This window comes from Pteropus medius, unplaced genomic scaffold (genome assembly GCF_902729225.1).
Source record: "Pteropus medius unplaced genomic scaffold, Ma_sr-lr_union100, whole genome shotgun sequence".
NCBI lineage: Eukaryota > Metazoa > Chordata > Mammalia > Chiroptera > Pteropodidae > Pteropus > Pteropus medius.
In genome coordinates, this window is record NW_024346150.1 from 5,254,358 (window position 1) to 5,271,956 (window position 17,599).

The window sequence follows — 17,599 nt, forward strand, 5'->3', positions numbered from 1 at the left end:
TGCCATCCCTTGGCTTTGCCATATTGGAGTTCTTCACTTTAGCTATGAGGATTAGGAAGAGAGAAAGGGAGGCAGAGGAAGAGAGGGGAGAGAGAGATGAGGAAAAGGAGTGGGGAGAGAGAAGGAAAGAGGGAGAGAGAGAGGGGAAATGAATGAATGAGAATGAATATGAGCTGAGTGAGAATCTTACAAAGGATTTTAAGGGCTAAGCATGAAAGTGGCAAATATACTCTTTCTGCTCCCATTCCACTGGCCAGAACTGGTCACATGGCTCCAGGCTACCTGCTAGTGGTTCTCCCTGTGTGCCCTGTAATAAGAAGCAGAATGGATGACTATCCAGGTAGTCTCTGGCACAATAGTTAACCATGTATTTATTTTCTGCTAGTGGTAGACATTTTCTATAATTAATTTATTTGTATACTTCATTGTAAACTATTTCTGAAATTCTGTATAATGCCAGGACCAGCGAAGGACTCGAGAGAATTTATAATCATTATGTTTCTTTATTTTAGAAATTTGCAGGAAGTCAAGGACTCTACTGAGACGTCTACTTCTTAACATTTTACTGCTGCACAATTGGCCACAAAACAGAGACTGTCAAGGACAGTATCTTAATGATCATCCATGACAAGCTGGTTCCTGTTAACGAGAAAGTTTTTATGCTTTGTATTCTGCTGGTGGTCAGTAAAAGGCAAAAAGGCAAAGAAATTAATGATCCTGTAGTGATTGAAGTTACATGAGACAGTCTAAGAGCAGAGATTTTTTTTTTACTGTTTTTTAATAAATATGGCTCACTATTGCAACTAGTATTTGTACTCAGCTCTGATGGGAGAAATGATGGCAGCTTTCTGTGTCTTATATTGTCAAATAAAGTGACTTACTCCTGTAGCTTTATTAATAATATTCCACTTGAGCAGCTCTTTTGAATCACAGTTGGCCTCTGCACAGATTCAACAGTTTATGAGAGCAAACCTGGGAAAGTTTATAGCTACGCAGACACGCCTTGGGGCCATACTTAACTGTTTCCGTGTTAATATATACCTCACATTTTGCAGTTCTCCATAGTTATATGGATTGATTTTGAATCCCATTTCTTCTGCCAAGGTTCAGATATATAACACAATTGGGAAGCAATGTAATGTAATGGTTGATCATGTGTTCTCCAGCATCGAACTGAGTTTGGATCCCAACTCTGCCACCAGTCACTGTGTGATCTTGGGCACTTTCATTGTTTGCTATGGTTGCCCAGTTATTTCTGGTAACAAATACCAGACTGAGTGGCTTCCAGCGGTCCCCAACTTTTTTGGCGCCAGGGACTGGTGTTCTTATGAGAATCTAATGCCTGATGATCTGAGATGGAGCTGAGGTAGTGATGGTAGCGCTGGGGAGCAGCTACAAATACAGATGAAATCTCACTCGCTTGCTTGCCACTCACCTCTGCTGTGTGATCTGGTTCCTAATAGGCCACTATGGAGCAGTACCAGTCCGCAGCTTGGGGTTTGGGGATGACTAGCTTAAACAACAGAAATTTATTTTCTCACAATTCTAGAGGCTCACAGACTGAGGTCAAGGCGTTGATTGGGTTGGTTTCTTCTGAGGCCTCTCTTTTTGGCTTGCAGGTGGCCATCTTCCTGTGTCTTCACATGCTTTTTTCCTCTGTGTATGTCTGTGTCTAAATTTCTTCTTATAAAGACACTTGTCACATTCGGTTAGGGCCATTCCTAACAACCTTTCCAAATACAGACACATTCCGAAGTACGGGGGTTAGGACTTCAATATATGAATTTTGAGGGGATATGATTCAGCCTGTAACAGGCACTTGGCTCTGCCCGATCTGCAAAATGGGTTTGTAAAAGTACTTTATAGGGCCATTATGAGTATTCAAAGATATTATGCAAAGAAATTGCTTACCATAATACCTGGTACATAGTGATAATTCATTACATAGAACTTTTAATTATAATTATACATCTTATTATATCTAGCTAGGACATCTGTCCAAATTGGGAGATGGTTTTCTGCATGGCCTTTTAATTATTGAGGCCTTAGATTAGTGTAGTCTTTCTTGTGCTCTCATAGCATTGGAATAGGCTGCCTTCAGCAGAGTAACAGGGCAGAAGCCCAGGGCTTGTGATCAAGTGGATGGATATGGATTTTGTGCTAAGGATTTCTGAGTAGGCTTCTTTGGGTGTCACTGTGGGGTCATTAGGCATCATAGATGGTTGTGAAATGCTCTCAGATGTTCTGGTTCCTGTAATGGCCTGACCAAAAGTTTTACCAGATCTAGATAAGCATCTGGAGAAGAGCAATCTCTCTATGTCAGGGGCAGAAATCAGAAAGACTTTTTCATTGTTAGGGGAATAACTATGAAATCATAGAAGTAGATCACTGAATATAAGAATTATCCAAGCACTGGAGATGGTTTTTAAATAATGCAGTGTGTCAAAGCTGTTAGTATTCCTGTGATTGTTGGCTACCCTAAACAGTTCTAGACTTGATGAGAGTTGGTGGAATTCTATAATGCTGATATTATAGGTAACTTATCATTAAATAAGTACCTCTTATCTAAGTTCCTGGCATTTCTTCTTTCAATTGACGTAAATGTTTCTTGTTTTAAAAAAGTGCGGCTACTGTCCCAACACAGTCACGGCTTGTGTAAACCATTAGTGAGCATAGGTCCCCACTAGGGTAGAAAAAGGAAGGCCGGATCGCGTGGGCCCTGACAGAGCAATCTGTCCAAGGAGGACAATATGCCTGTCGGTCAAGAGAAGCTTTGAATGTGGTAGGAGGCTCATCCAGTTGTTACATCCCACACCGTGATAGCACACATTGATGGGAGTTGAGTTGTACAGGCATGTTATTCACAGTTCAAACCAGATCTATTTACTGCATCAGCTCCTAACCCGAGTCAAGGGCACTGCTAGCCAACTGTCTAGTTGTATCAAGGTTTCTTTTGAAATGACTGTGAAATATTTGTCTTTTAATAAAAGTCATTGAGTAATGAGTATGAGGATTGTCGCATATAAATACATATATAAATATGAATTATAAGAAGTAATTTTTAACTATAAAATAATATGTATACTTACTATTATGATCATAAAGTCTGAATTATACTCTTATTAGGGATTGGTGGGACATAGAATTTAGCAATTGGTTTAATGTTACCTTTTTTCCTATAAATCTATTTACCTTGCTTTTAAAGAAAAAACCCAGTAGTGACAATTTAAAAAAAATCCTTCCCTATTAATCTCTTCATTTTCATTTCAGTTGCCCTTACAGTCCTACATCTTCATCACATTGTACACTTTAAAAAATTCACATTGTACAACCGAAATGTATATAATTTTAATTTGTCAGTCTTACCTCAATAAAGCTGGACAAAATTGCTATTCTGTTGTAGAAAATGTGGAGAAGAATGCAACAACACCTCTTCCTCTTCATGAAGGTCATTCTGTTATTGCTGCTTTTTTTTTTCTTGGTTTTTATGTGTCTGTTTCCTAAAAGTATTCTGAAAATTTGCCTTTTTATTTTTCACTTGGTTTAATTAGTTAATTTCTTTTTTTTTCAGGAAAGAGCAAGTTAGTACCTTATATCAAAACATCAACCTTGTGGAGCCAAGACTGATTCAGCCATATGAACATGTTATAAAGAACTTCATCCGTGAGATCAAACTTCAAAGCACGGAAATGGAAAACCTGGCCATTGCAGTGAAAAGGTATTGAAGTCCTTCCTAAGTGGCACATGGGGTTCTTTACCTGGCTCTCCGACCCCGGGAGCACATGGACTGAACTGCATTATCACGTTATGATGGGAGGACTTTCTGATCCTCAGGAGTCTGGAGCTTTCTAAACTAAGCCAGCATGAGGAAAGTTGAGTCAGGCAGTACTTCGCAGGGTCAGTCAGCAATCCATCAGCAGGTCACCATGATCCTATCATTTAACTCTTCCAGGCCAATGATTCCATACAGAACATTCAAAGAGATTTGTTATCTCCTGTCTAGCCACTTGAAACATATAGGAGACTTTTCATCCAGAGAGGCACGCAGGGCCCCATTTGAAGCCTGGCTTTGTCACTGACAGATTTGTGACTTTGGGCAGGTTACTTAATCTCCTTGTGTCTCAGCTTCTGCATCTGCAAAATGAAGTTGTAAATATTCACCTCCTCGGGGCATTGAAACTTAATAGATGCCTTCATGGGTGATGCCCCTCGCACTGAATCTACCCCGTGGGGGGTGCTTAGTGATGTATCTTCCCTCTCTTTAGCCTTCCTCATCCAGCCTGAACTGAAAGCCTAGGAGCTGTTAAGCCCTTACTGTCACACTGCCAGTTTGTGTAAGGTTTGGCTGGCTTACACAAGATATCTTACTGGTTTTAATAGCAACCCAGTACAAAAGAAGAATTATATGTGCTGCAATTCAGATATTAACCTCTTTGCTTCCTGGAAGAACCACACTCCTTTGGCATATGTTGGGAAGGAGGACACTTTGTCGCAATTCCTGGTTTGCTTTCCAGAGGCTTCTTGTTGCATGTGTTCCTCCAGCAGATCCAAGCATGCTACTCACTTGCTGGTCTCTGCCTAGAACTTGTAAATGGCCCCTTAGATAGGATCCTCTCTGCTCAATACTTGTTTGGAACTTTATTAGAAATTAAACTAGTGCGTAAGTAAATTGTGAGGGAGTCAATAAGTTATAAGAAGGTAGCACGGTGTAGCAGAAATCGTCAAACTGGAGGACGGGAAGCCTTCTACTTAAGTCCTGTTCTCTACCTTTTATTAATAGCATGTCATCGATTCAAGTAAACTGACTTTCTAAATCTCATGGTGGCTGCTTTTCATGTCACTGATAATCTAGTTGAGTACGCAAGACATGTGCATGTGAAAATGTAGATAATTAAACATATACCTGAGAGGGAACAAAAGTAATTTTTTTAGAGCTTAATCTGAAGCCTCAAGCATTGTAAAGTGACTGATGTCTGCATACTAGACAATTGCTGAATAAAACTATCCTAGAACTCTTCTCAATGAAAATTTCCTATTTTTAACTTTTTGGCAAATCAGGACGCTCTGCTTCTATAGAAATGCAATTTATTGATTACATTAATAAAATTTTCTAAAGAGTAACTGTATGTTTAAAGAACTGATTAGTAATAATTGTTGAGATCCCTTTTTTTCCTCTTCTCACTGTAGCATATGACATTGTGCGTTTCAATCGATGGAATTTCAGAATTATACCTAACCATCTCTTTGCCATGGGGTTTTCTTTTTTTTTCCTTCCTTCCTTCCTTCCTGTCTGCCTAGGGTTGTAGCTCAGTCATAACAGCAAAAGGATTTTCAGAATTTATTGACAGACTCTCAGTCACTCGATATCTTTTTCTGCTCTTTGCCACCATCTAGTTTAATGTCATTTTATCCAATCTATTCCATTTACTTAACATCTAGTTTTAATGTCCTTTTATACCCAAATGGTCAAATTGCTAATCTCATCTTATTATGTGGAAGGAACAGGGAATATTATTTTAAATGGCATGTTTCTCTTCATTTGGAATAAAAAGGACTTGAAATAGATTAGGTTGAAATTTCTCTTCATGTTACATGTGCAAGAGTATGATGAGAAGATGTGCATCCTCTTGAATTTCAGAGCCCAGGACAAGGCAGCCATGCAGTTGAGTGAGTTGGAAGAGGAAATGGATCAGAGGATTCAGGCTGCAGAACACAAGACGCGGAAAGATGTGAGTATGTGGTATTTATTCGTTCAGTGAATTTTTATAGAGCAACTTTTATGGCCTGGGTACTGGACATCCTTTGGGCGCAGCAAGCCCAAGCTCTCACAGGAGATCTCGATGAGGGTGCTATTGGTTGTTTCCGGGGGCGGGTAGGAGAGAGAGAGAATAAACAAGTAATCAAATAAATAAAGCAGGTAATTTCAGATAGCAACAAGTGCAGTAAAGAAACAGTATGTGTGATAGACAGTGACTGGGAGAAATGGCTGTTTCAGGTTGGGAGGTCAGGGGCCTCTTGGTGGAGGTGACATGAAAGTTGAGGCCTGAGTGAGAAGGCAGAGCCAGCCTTCCGTAGAGGGGGGTGTCTCGAGTGTCACATACCACTCGCTGTCTCACTGCTTGTGTTCACTGCCAATTTTAAATATAGATTATTACAGTGAAATTAAAATGATCTCTGCAAGCTTTGTTGTTTCATATAGCATATGTAATTATAAATAAAGGTATACATGGAATATACTTTTATTCATTGTTATAGAAACTCATAGTAAAAGTTGGGTGCTGCTTTCAGTGATTTCTGTAAAAGAAATAATTGTCTTTTTTTTCCTTATAAAATATATTCAGGTGATTAATATTTACTAGAAACAGAAAATAGACATATTTCTTTGCGTAGCTAGTGTTAGGTTTTTAAACATTCCATTTTTTTTTTCTATTTCTTTGTCCTGTTACCCCTGAGAGGCAGCAAAATAGAATGAGAAGGGCCTGAGTGTTGACCTCCGATGGACCTTAGTTTGCTTCCTGGATCTCCCCTTGTTTAGTTTTGGTGGCACTAGAAAAATGCCCTAACTCTGAGTCTTTATTGTTCCATCTTTAGAATGGAATAATGCCACTTACTCGCTTTAATGGGGACTAAGCCTAGTGATCTATATGAGTGCACAGTGCAGTGCCTGAGGTGTTTTGGGTGCATCCTGGCCGTGGCCCTGTTGCTTTTTTCTGTTGCTCTGTGTACTTTTTAAAATTTTTAAAAAAATTATAGTTGACATACTGTTCTGTGTATTTTGTGTCTTCAGATTCTTCATCTTATTTTACCACATAGACGCCTTTAGGCTCTTTGTTATCTTATCTCTTAATAACAACTTTAATAACTACTTGGATGTCACATGCAACAGAATGAATGGTTCAGAGCCCATGAACCAGCTTTAGTGCGATTGATATCCTGTTCTTCTGTTAGCACTTTATTTTTGTAGTCTAGAAACAGTAGTCATTTTTTTCTGTCCTTTTTCTCTCCATTTATTTAATCTGTACACTCATTCATTCATCAAGATTTACCAAGCACAGGTGTTATTCTGTCATCAAGTCTCATTGCTTCTTCCAGCTAAGTACTTTCCAAATTTGTTATTGTTAATGAAGACCTTATAACTTCATGTTTTGTTAATTATAACATATTCCTTGGTTTCCTTGGCTCTGGTACACTGGTGGAAAATATATGGCCTCTGCAGCATCATTTTCTGTACTCTATAGCAATGGCATACAAGGCCAGTCAGTCACTGCTTGGATGTGGTCTCTGAAACTTCAGCATGCCACTGCCAACTGAGCAGTTTTGGCATTGGGATGACACCTATGTGCTAGCCCATCCTACTGTCCATCACACACCCTTTTAGACAGTCTCGCTGGAATAACACATCCAGTCTAATTGACAGTCTTCTCTGTGCATAGAAATTTTCAGATGATGTAATTGGTATTCAGATAAGATATGAGCTCTTGGAAAAGGGGTAAACCAACCAGGCCTTCCTGGGTCCTGGTGATAAGATTTAGGTAAGAACTGGAGCCCTTGGCTGTGCCATATCCTTCACTTAATTATAGTGATAATTAAACTAGCTAATTGATGTGCTATGTATGACCCTCTATCGCAATCTGGGTAATAGTCTTAGAGGTACCAGTCCCGGTGATATGTATATATAGCTTGTAGCATTTTGCAGTTCTTTCACTTTTATAGGTTTCAATTCCAGAAGTACCATACATCTATAGTTATGTGATTTACTTCCGTCCTCCCTTCTCGCCATACCTTTGTAAGAGACTTGGGATCATCCTTAGTTTGACACAAAATGTTTCTCATCTATGGGGTTTTGAAGAACCTCTTTAAATCAACAAAAAATTTTTTTCTTTTAGGAAAAACGCAAAGCCGAGGAAGCCCTCAGTGATCTCAAACGTCAGTATGAAACAGAAGTAGGAGATCTACAGGTGACAATAAAAAAACTCAAAAAGGTAGGTATGTGGCAGCTAGACTTTTAGGGATGGCCTCAGGATAATAGTGTATCTGAGCTATTAGCCACAAAAAACATTTGGAATCACATCAAAGCAGCAAATGGAATCAAATTTCAGAGTCAGATCGGACTCCTTGGCAAGACCTTTTTTAAGGGTCCCTGATTTTCTTTTCTGTTTCCAAAGACAACCTGTCTTTTCCATAAATCTAATAAATATGTCTGATCCCTTGAACAGTTGTCCATCAAATCTCAGTTTTCCTTCCTTAGTTTTTCACCAACAAGGTGCCCTGAATTCCTGTATGTCCAGTGGACTGTGTGCTCATGACAGTAGGGGACTGTGTTTCTTGGTCATGTATCCTTGAATCCCTACTCCGAGCTTACTGTAAGGTACATAGTAGGTATCCAGTGAACAGTAAATGAAATGAATATTCCTCTTCTATGTAGAAAGATCCAGATCTAGGGGACTCTGACAGCAAGTGGTGGGAGAGAACTTGAAGTGTGAGCAAAGAGGTGTGAATAGGTTTTGGCCTTTGCCCTATTTTGTTCATGATGAGTAGGGTGCATTTCACTCAGTATTGTGCTGGTAGATGCTTTAAAACGGCTTTGGAGAGGAAAGTGGGGAAAGGAGAGATTTGCAGCATTTGCCAATTTCCATGGTATAAACACTACCACCGTTACTGATTTCCAGCTACCAAGTTGACATCACTGAATGCACAGTCTGGGAAGAGATGCTTAAAATAGGCTCTCACCTGCCAGGACTAGCTGGTGCCAGCAGAGTACTGGATCCACTGTTTGCATGTGGGTGGTCTCCATAACTAATGGAAACATTGTGCCTGAAATTCAAATGAGTACTTAAAAAATAATTGTTTCTGAAAGTGGCATTGTGAATTTGGGCATAGCACTTTGCTTTTCTGGTTATTCATGTGCTAACCTTTAATGCTCCATCTAGTGTTTATATTCAGTGAGATTAAGTGATGATTAACTGTATTTTGTGAGCTATTGTAATATGAATCTCTAGAATTACTAAGAATTCTCCTCAGTAGCCTTAAAAAATGTACTAGCAATGTCAACCTTATATTGAATTTCCAAAGGTCATTAGACTGTGCATATGATGCAAGTGTTACAGAACTCGAAAGGACCTATCCCCCGTTTATGCTAGAGTCACAGGTTCTCCTAGTCACCGTCCTCACATATTTCTATGTCTTCCCAAATCTTTAGACAAAAAGAACGTGTGTAAGAAGCAACAGTTTCTTGCCCTGATACAGCATGTGATGAAGACCAGATAGACACTGAACAGTGAGTCAGGAGTGATGAGGCCTGAGTCCTTACCAAGACTGTGCCAATTTCTGCCTGTAACACCAGGGACAACTGGCTTCATCTTTCTGATTTTTAGTTTCTAACATGAAAATGTTATTAATTATTAAAGTGTCCTGCCTAGCCACAAAAACTGATATTTCTTTTGACTTTATAGTTTATTAAGCTCTTTTTCATGATTTAAAAGATCTAAATCTTAAACTTAAAAAAAAAAGTATAAATATCCTACTTTTATAGATGAAAATACTGAGTTCCAGAGAGGTTAAATAACTTATTCAAAATCACACAGCTAATAAGCAATGGAATTGTCCTACACTACGTAGTTTATGCTTTCTCTCTTATACCAGACTTCCTGCCTGAGTAGTGGGGTTGTTCTACAAAAGAATAAGAGATGACTTATGTGAGAATATGTTAAAGGCTCTAAAGAACTATAGAAAAGTTTGCAAAGTTATTATGATTGCCATTACCTTATGCCATTGATTCTGAGAAACTCACTTTGCCCACAGTTTTTCTTCTCTGAAATTGGCATGTATTTTGAAATCAGTGGCTCTTCTGAGTTACAGTCAGCCACGTGACAGTCATAGCATAGTTGCTTGAAAATCTTCAGTTGGTGCCATCTGGCAAGATGAAGAAAGTCCAGTGTCAAAATACTTAGATTTGATGAAATAAGGCATACATTTTGATCAATGCATAGATACTTAATTAATGGACACCCACAAATCCCCACATTTCCCACGGGATGTCAGGAAAGACATTTTTGTTGTGTTATAGATGCTCGTGAGCCAATTTAGTCTGGAAATACTAACAAGTCAATCAGCAAGTAAAGCTCATGTACATATGTATATAATTTTGTGTGCATGTGTCTCTAGCTTCATATCATACTTAAATTCTGTTGATTTCAGTCATTTAATAAATATTTCTAGAAATCACCTTGAAGAAAACAGAGGTGATTCTGACACTAATTCTGCTCTTAAAAATCTTAGAGTCTAGAAGGAGAAGTAGGACATTCACAAATACAGGATGGAAAATGCTAAGTGCAGAGAAAGTTCTAAGTGACTGTAAAGGTCAGACTCACATGCGATGTAACTGAGAAAGCAAGGATTGGGCTGCTTAATTGTTGAATGGTTTCTGGAAAAGGCTTTTCAATTGTTTTCAAAGAAAATTTATTAAACAAACAAACAAAAAAACCCCTCTTTTCAAATGTTTAAATTTTTCGAAGTAAATTTTTAAATCTTTATGAATTGATTATATTTAGTTTAATGATTTCCAAAGTCATATGTTGAAAATTGAAGACTTCTAGAATTCCCATTTCTATATGTCAAGGATATTCCTAATCTTAACTGAATCGATCATAGTAAGTTTTTAAACACAACTTTTATTTGTTCTTTCAGCTAGAAGAACGGTCGAAACACATAAGTCAGAAAGAGGATGTGGCTGCATTAAAAAAACAAATCTATGATTTATCAATGGTAAGAATCACCTTTTCATTTACAGAAATACATTTCTTGTTAGACTGCTAAACAATCATGCTATTATTTTAGTGTTCCAGGAATAGAAGCTTAAAGAGAAATTAAAGCTTAAAGATAAATTAATACTCTAGTTGGAGAAAGTCTTTGAAGTACCTTCAACCAAAGGTATCATTTATGCAGGCTTCTTTCCTCAGTGATACCCCACCTATTGCGAACGCTTACATTTATTTTTTATTCAAAGAAATAATAGCATGGCCATTAAACTTTCAGTAGTTAACTCTGCATTCTTGTAACATCAAGTCTGGTTTGTATCCTGGCTTTGTAAGATGAGACATTATTGCCCTGCCCTTCCTCTAGCTTTCCTCTTTCTGTTCCTTTTCCATCTTCTGCTAACCATATCTTTAGTTTTTCTAGTGCCAGTAGAGATAACATTTACATAGATTTTATTATCATCAAGTTTTCTTTATTTTGTATTTAGGTTTGACTCTGAAAGTTGAAAGCCAATAATGAACATTTCCTTTATTATGACTCTTCTCACTGCGGAGCCAAGAAGTAGGTTAGCATGAGCTAGAATTGCATTTCTTTCTCTCCAGCCATTTTCCCTGTGCCATTCAAAAGAGAAGGCTCCTAGCCTCGTGGTCAAATATATCCCTTTTCTGTACCACCAGTTCCATATTTTGCCACATCTTAGTTGGCTTTGTATTTAGATCATGACTTTCTTGTAAAGTTGCTTATTTTTCTTGGATTTCTTGGTTAAATTTTTGGTTTCTTGTTGTAAAAAGAAACTCTGCCATCTTCATGATATCACCAATATCTTGTAACTTCTTATTTATTCTTCCCAATGCATGGAATTTATTTTTTTTCTGCTTAAAAATATTGATTCTGGAGTCCATGAAGTTTCAGTTCTTATTGGACTTTGTTTTTTAAACTTGCTTCCCATTTGTCATCTTGGAATTTCTTTTCATTTTAGGTAGCTGGTGTAGGTAGGATTCCTGTGCAGCTAGGTAAATAGATCTGTTTACCTTGAAATTTCTCCTTTGAGAAAGGGAGGACCCTAGGAACTCTGTGTGAAGCCGGCTGTCAGACTGGGGGACATGGATCTTAAGAGAAGCTTTAGCTTTCTTTGTAGGAGTCAGTCATTTCTTTTTAAAAAGACAAGCCCTGTCTTGTTGCACTTGAATGACTCTGGTTGTCTGCTGTTCCTTCCTAGAGTAGGAGCAGGCATGGGCTTGAGGGGCTGGGTGACTTAATGTACAGATTTAATCTCTGTTTTCAGCTTCACTCTCACTCTGGGTTTTTGCCTGGCCAATGCCCTTTCTTTGTTCTACAGAAGTTCCTTCAACACACATCTTCTGGATCTCCTTTTCTCTTGTTCTCTTCCTTTTGTCAGCACATTTCCATCATCTAGAAATGTTTAAATCACTTGACTGCAGATGGGCCCCTATTCCATTCTTTTAATTTTTATTGCTTTATTTTATTTCTTTTGCTATTTCATGTTAATGAGGTCTCAAGAAGGAAGGAAGATGAATTCATGTACTCAGTTCACCATCTTGAACTGGAAACTGTCAATGAATTTTTTTTTTTAGAAAAGTGCTTAGATAAATTCTTAAAAATTTAAAAATTCTTTAAGAATCCTTAGAAAATTCTAATTTCCTTAGAATTTCTTTAAAAATATGATGTGTGCTTTTAATTTTTTTAAACAAAAATTTTTAAAGAAATTTCCCAACTACAGTGGTTTATTTTTAAGTGCAAAACTTAAAAATGTTAGGTGATAGGATTTATTGTATGTAAAAAGTAGCCAGTCTGTTTGGTAACGGGTACTATTTATTCCATAGACTTATCAGTTGTTTCATAGTTCTCATTAAGTAAAACAGATGTTTAAATATTTGGTCTAAGTTAATTTGCCAATAACATGTCAACATAATAATAAACTTGAGTACTAGAGTTTGGCACCGAATGTCAAGTATTTTAAAAAAAAAAGAACAATTTTGAAGAATTAGATTTTTGACACTTTAATACTTTATGATAATTTCAAATTACCTTGAATTGATAATTATTTCTTTGAGTACCAAGATTTGAAGAATTGTGGCGGGACGAGAGTGATGTATGGCAGAGTTTCACTGTACTTGACTTCATTTCTCCCATGTGGAAGAAACTCTGAATTTAATGACCTGCAACCTTCTTTGTCTCTAGGAAAATCAGAAAGTTAAGAAAGATCTTTTAGAAGCACAGACAAACATAGCCTTTCTTCAGAGTGAATTAGATTCTTTGAAAAGTGATTATGCTGATCAGAGTCTGAATTCTGAAAGGTATGAAACTTCATACTTTATTTTTCAGTTTGAGAGGAATGTTTATTTGGGTAACCACCCATGGGAATAAAACTCAGCTATGTAATAATAAAGGCTTATTTATTAACTTTACTAATACATTCTTCGCTTTCTAAGGATTTTGCTTTCAGTGTCAGATTGCCTAGTGATGTGTCTTTTTAATTTTTTTAAATGTAATAATTTAATAATTAATTAAATTATTGACTAGGTAGGACAGTGCAGGGCTTAATAAATGTTTGAATTAACTGGGAGCAGAAGAATATACCTGAAGTGTCAAGTGTCAGTGCTAATAAAAGTGCTTTGAAGGTAGAAATCCTGGCCCTGCAACACAAGAAAAGGGAAAAATAGACATCTTAGGCAGGTGATTTTATTGTGCTATGTTTCAGTTTTGCAGTATGGTGTTAATAATGTAAGACCTAACACACATGCAGGCATGTACTTATGTATATATATACAGACACATGGGTGTATGTTTATGTAAAAATGAATATATGTAAATATAAAATATATATGCGCACACATATTTGCATGTAAATGTACATATATTGTACACTCACATATGTACTTGGGAAAATATCTTGCTTTTTGTTTGTTGGTTTACAAACTTTATTCAGAGTCAAGGTCCTGTAATGGAAAACAGTGAAACATTTGTTAAGTACTCAGAATGTACAAGTCTCTGAGCTAAATAAGGAGTTATTAGTGTGGCGTACATAGAAAAGAAAACGTGGACTCTGCTCTTTCAGAATTTCAAATTTAGTCGAAGAAGACAGAAAGCTAAAAGATTTCGGAGTTGACATAAGAACTGAACCATGTCAGACACAACATGACCAGCAGTGTCACAGGTCGAGTTCATTGCCATGTGATGGTAGACAGTGCGTTCTTTTAGTTCAGAAGAGGTGAAGAACTTTACTAAAGAGGAGGCACTTGAGGTGACCGTGGGAGGAGGGGTGGGTTTATTTATGTTGGTCAGGAGGAGCAGAGGTAACATCAGCAAGTACTTAGTACTTTACTAGTATTAACTCATTCAGCCCAGAGAATATTCTGTGAGATAGGGATTTTTCTTATCCCCATTTCACAGATGGGAAAAGAGAGTCCAGAGATGTTCCAGGTGAGGGAGTAACCAAAAAAGGGGCAAGAACATAGAGGCAGATAAGACTGGTTTGGGGCACAGTGGCCAGACCACTGGAAAGAAAAAAGCCATTTTGAATGGAAAGGTAAAACTTAAAAAAAATTAAAAAGTTTAAAAGCTAGTTTAAGGCTATACTGTAAGGACCAAAAATTTTTGGCTAAGGAACTTAAATTCCTATAGAAAATTGTGAAGTCTTTGGCCTTATCAAGAGAGCAAATAAATAGATTATTGTGGACAAAGTTTGATAGCCTGAGAGCTGTGGAAGCTAGTGATGGGGTTTGTATGCTTAGAGATGGGGCTGAGGTAGAATAGGGGCTGGAGGTCAGTGGCTAATATTCAGAGTGGACATTTAGAGAAGGAGGCCAGGGCTTCGTAATAAAACTACAGAGGTGTGTGTCTGTTCACAGCCAGTGGAGAAAGCCTGGTCTTGTGGGTTCTTGTGGTTCAGGGTGAGGAGGGAGGGAGGCCAGGAGCAGGGGCAGTGTAAGGAGAGGAGAAGGAATCAGAAGAAAGGTGAAAATGGCTGGGGTTAGGATTGTGTAAGGCTTGGAATTAGTAGAGAAGAGTCAGAAGAGAGAGCAAATTGGATAGAAGGGATTGGTAATGTGAGGGCCTGGGGAGAGGGGACTTAGCAGAAGGTCAGTGGTTTATTCTCAGTGAAGAACAGAGCAAGGTCAGTGAGGTGGGGATGGAAGACCTTGTGGTTGCTGAGAGGGAGATGAGGTGGAGCAGAATGTCACACAAGGAGGCAGAGGGTATGGCTGTGCTTGTGGAGTCCCAGAAAGAGAAGAGGCTGCTGATAGCACAGGGGAACCAAACTGGAGCACGAGTGAGATAGAAACTGTGGTCAAGAGCACAGGTCTTTGAAAAGGAAAAAGAATCTGGGAGGGTATGTATGGGTAAGGCAGGACTGAACACCTAATTCTCATTCAAACATAAAATATAATTTTTCAGGGATCTGGAAATAATCCGAGAGTACACAGAAGATCGAAATAGTCTTGAGAGGCAAATTGAAATACTCCAGTAAGTTCTCAGATAAAATGCTCATTACATTTACATTTTACTTATTTTTTCGTTAATAAAACGTGTGCCACATGAAACATGAGGTGCTGTATTCTAAAGACCTAGTTCGCAGGTCCACACCTGTTTCTTCTCACTGTGCTGCATTTAGCATATCCACTTAGCTCTCTGACATTTCTAATCCTAAATAACCTGTTCAACCCAAGGGCTAGAGTGTAATTCTCTAGAAGTCCTCAGAAGTCAGGTGGTATGTCCAATACATCTTTATTATACTTGTAAAGAGTAATGGCCCTAACTCTAATGGCTCTATGGCTCAGCACACTGAAAGGGTATCAGGCCTCTCACGGTAGTGCATGTCACAACACCAGGTCCACATGATCATTCTTTTGCAATTTATTGTGCTTGGTTAGAGATAAATTTTTCTTAGTTTTTTTTTATTTTTTATTTTTTTTATTTTTACCCTATTGGAAATATTATACCTGCTTTGTCACCTTCACAACTGAGTTGCAGTAACTCCGGCCTCTGAGGCCCTTCCCCACAAAACTTCCCCTCTCCCTCCCTTCGTTTTCTACCCATGCAGTATTTTTTGTTGGTTGCACTTCCCCCAAATGAAGTAGATCAAGCTTGACAAATTTTTTTTTCACAATTTTTGCATGCTTTTCAAGTTCTCATCTATGGCAATTATAGAGTTGATGTATTATCATAATTCTGTTCATTTATTCATTCATTCAGCACATTTTCACTCAGTACCTTTTATGGGTCAGGGCTGCTGAAAGCTGAAGATAGAGTGGTAAGCGGGAGAAAAAGGTCTCTCTCCTCATGGGGATAGTCTAGAAGAAGACGGAAACTCATCAATAATTATAGAAATAAATATAAAATGCCAATGAGAGAGGTAGGACAAAGGGAAGGGATGTGTCTTCCAAGGGCATACAGTAGAGAGCTTTGGCTGAGGCAGAAAGGTCAGGAAGTGTTCCCAGCAGAAGCAAAGAGTGAGCCGAGGTCAAAGGATGAATAAGCCTCAAGTAAGTAAAGATTAGCTTCTCTCTAAGGCAGAGGCTGTGTTGTTAACCTCACTTTATAGTAGTAGTTGCTGAGGCTCTGGCAGGTTAAATAACACCTGTAAGTCATGTGGAAAAGACATGCCTGAGTTGGGATTTGAACCCAGAGTCACCTTTGGAGCTTTAAATGGTACATGGCAATACCTGGTGGAATAGTACCAGGCCAGGAGTAAGATACGGGAGTAGCCAGGAGAAAAGTGTGGTATAATATAGCATATCCACAGCCTGGCTGGGGGGTGTGTGCAGGGGCATAGAGCGTGGCATGTGGGGCTGGCTGGGTCTGGGCATTGAGGGAGCAGACACTTGCACAAAACTTATTCAAACGAAGGAACTACCCGAAGAAAGAGTGGTTCCACAGCACAGCCGATTCCTCCCTAAAATGCCTTGAGACCTTTAAAGAGAGGTGATATATTCATTAAGTTGTAGTTCTAGTAATGAATTATGATCTCAGTTTATGAGGTGTGAAGGGAAGTGGTAGAAAGTTGCAAGAGCTAAGTAATTTCACATTCTGTACATCATAGCCTGAAAAGAAAGTGGTGACATTTATCTCCACCAATACTTTTCTGTATCGATTTACTTATTAAGTTTATTTACTCTGTAGAACGGCCAACAGGAAACTGCACGACAGTAATGATGGCCTGAGGAGTGCCCTCGAAAACACTTTCAGCAAGTTCAACAGGTCCTTGGTATGCAATAGAGTTTTATAATACATTTTGTTCTGTCTTGTGGTAAAGTATTTTGATGAAAATTTTGTATTTAGAGGAGAACTTAGAATCATGTGATAATATAAAAAAAATAATATAAGTAAATATAATAAAAAGAGGTCACATTTTCTCCGATTAAAACGAATGTGCTATCCCACTGAGGACGTACATGCCTTTGTTAGACATGCTAGGAAACCAGAAAAAGATGTAAAGTTTGACTTGGGTCCTGGATGCGTTTATAATGGAGAGGGGATTAGATAGGCATAGATAGCAATAATATAAGAAAAAGTGAGCAAGCCTGTGGAGGTACAAATGAAATATTGCCCAGTTGAGAGGAGGGAGAGGGTGCTTCTGGCTAAGGAGTGTGTTTACACACATCGAGTATTCTTTATGGTAGTGAGATTATCAGAGTGGAGGCCTTAGATTCGAAACCGTCTTACAGAAACAAGCCGAACATTTGGAATTTTGAAGACTTTCCCCAGACTGTGTGTGCTAGAAAGCCTCTTCTCCCATCATCAAGTTTGGGGTTCCAGTGCCATAGTTTTGGGTATAGACAGATCAGTCACTAAGCCAGATTATGGTTTGAGAAGAGACAAA

General features: G+C 38.3%; 1 protein-coding gene across 1 annotated transcript in view; it reads left to right on the forward strand.

Moving 5' to 3' along the window:
• Positions 1–17,599, forward strand: part of RASEF (RAS and EF-hand domain containing) — a 64,270-nt gene that overhangs the window by 23,817 nt on the left and 22,854 nt on the right. The window contains exons 2-8 of the mRNA XM_039875684.1: positions 3,572–3,718; positions 5,639–5,729; positions 7,887–7,982; positions 10,687–10,764; positions 12,958–13,073; positions 15,175–15,243; positions 16,900–16,984. Of these exons, the coding sequence (XP_039731618.1) occupies positions 3,572–3,718; positions 5,639–5,729; positions 7,887–7,982; positions 10,687–10,764; positions 12,958–13,073; positions 15,175–15,243; positions 16,900–16,984 (682 nt within the window). The remainder of the gene's footprint in view (positions 1–3,571; positions 3,719–5,638; positions 5,730–7,886; positions 7,983–10,686; positions 10,765–12,957; positions 13,074–15,174; positions 15,244–16,899; positions 16,985–17,599) is intronic.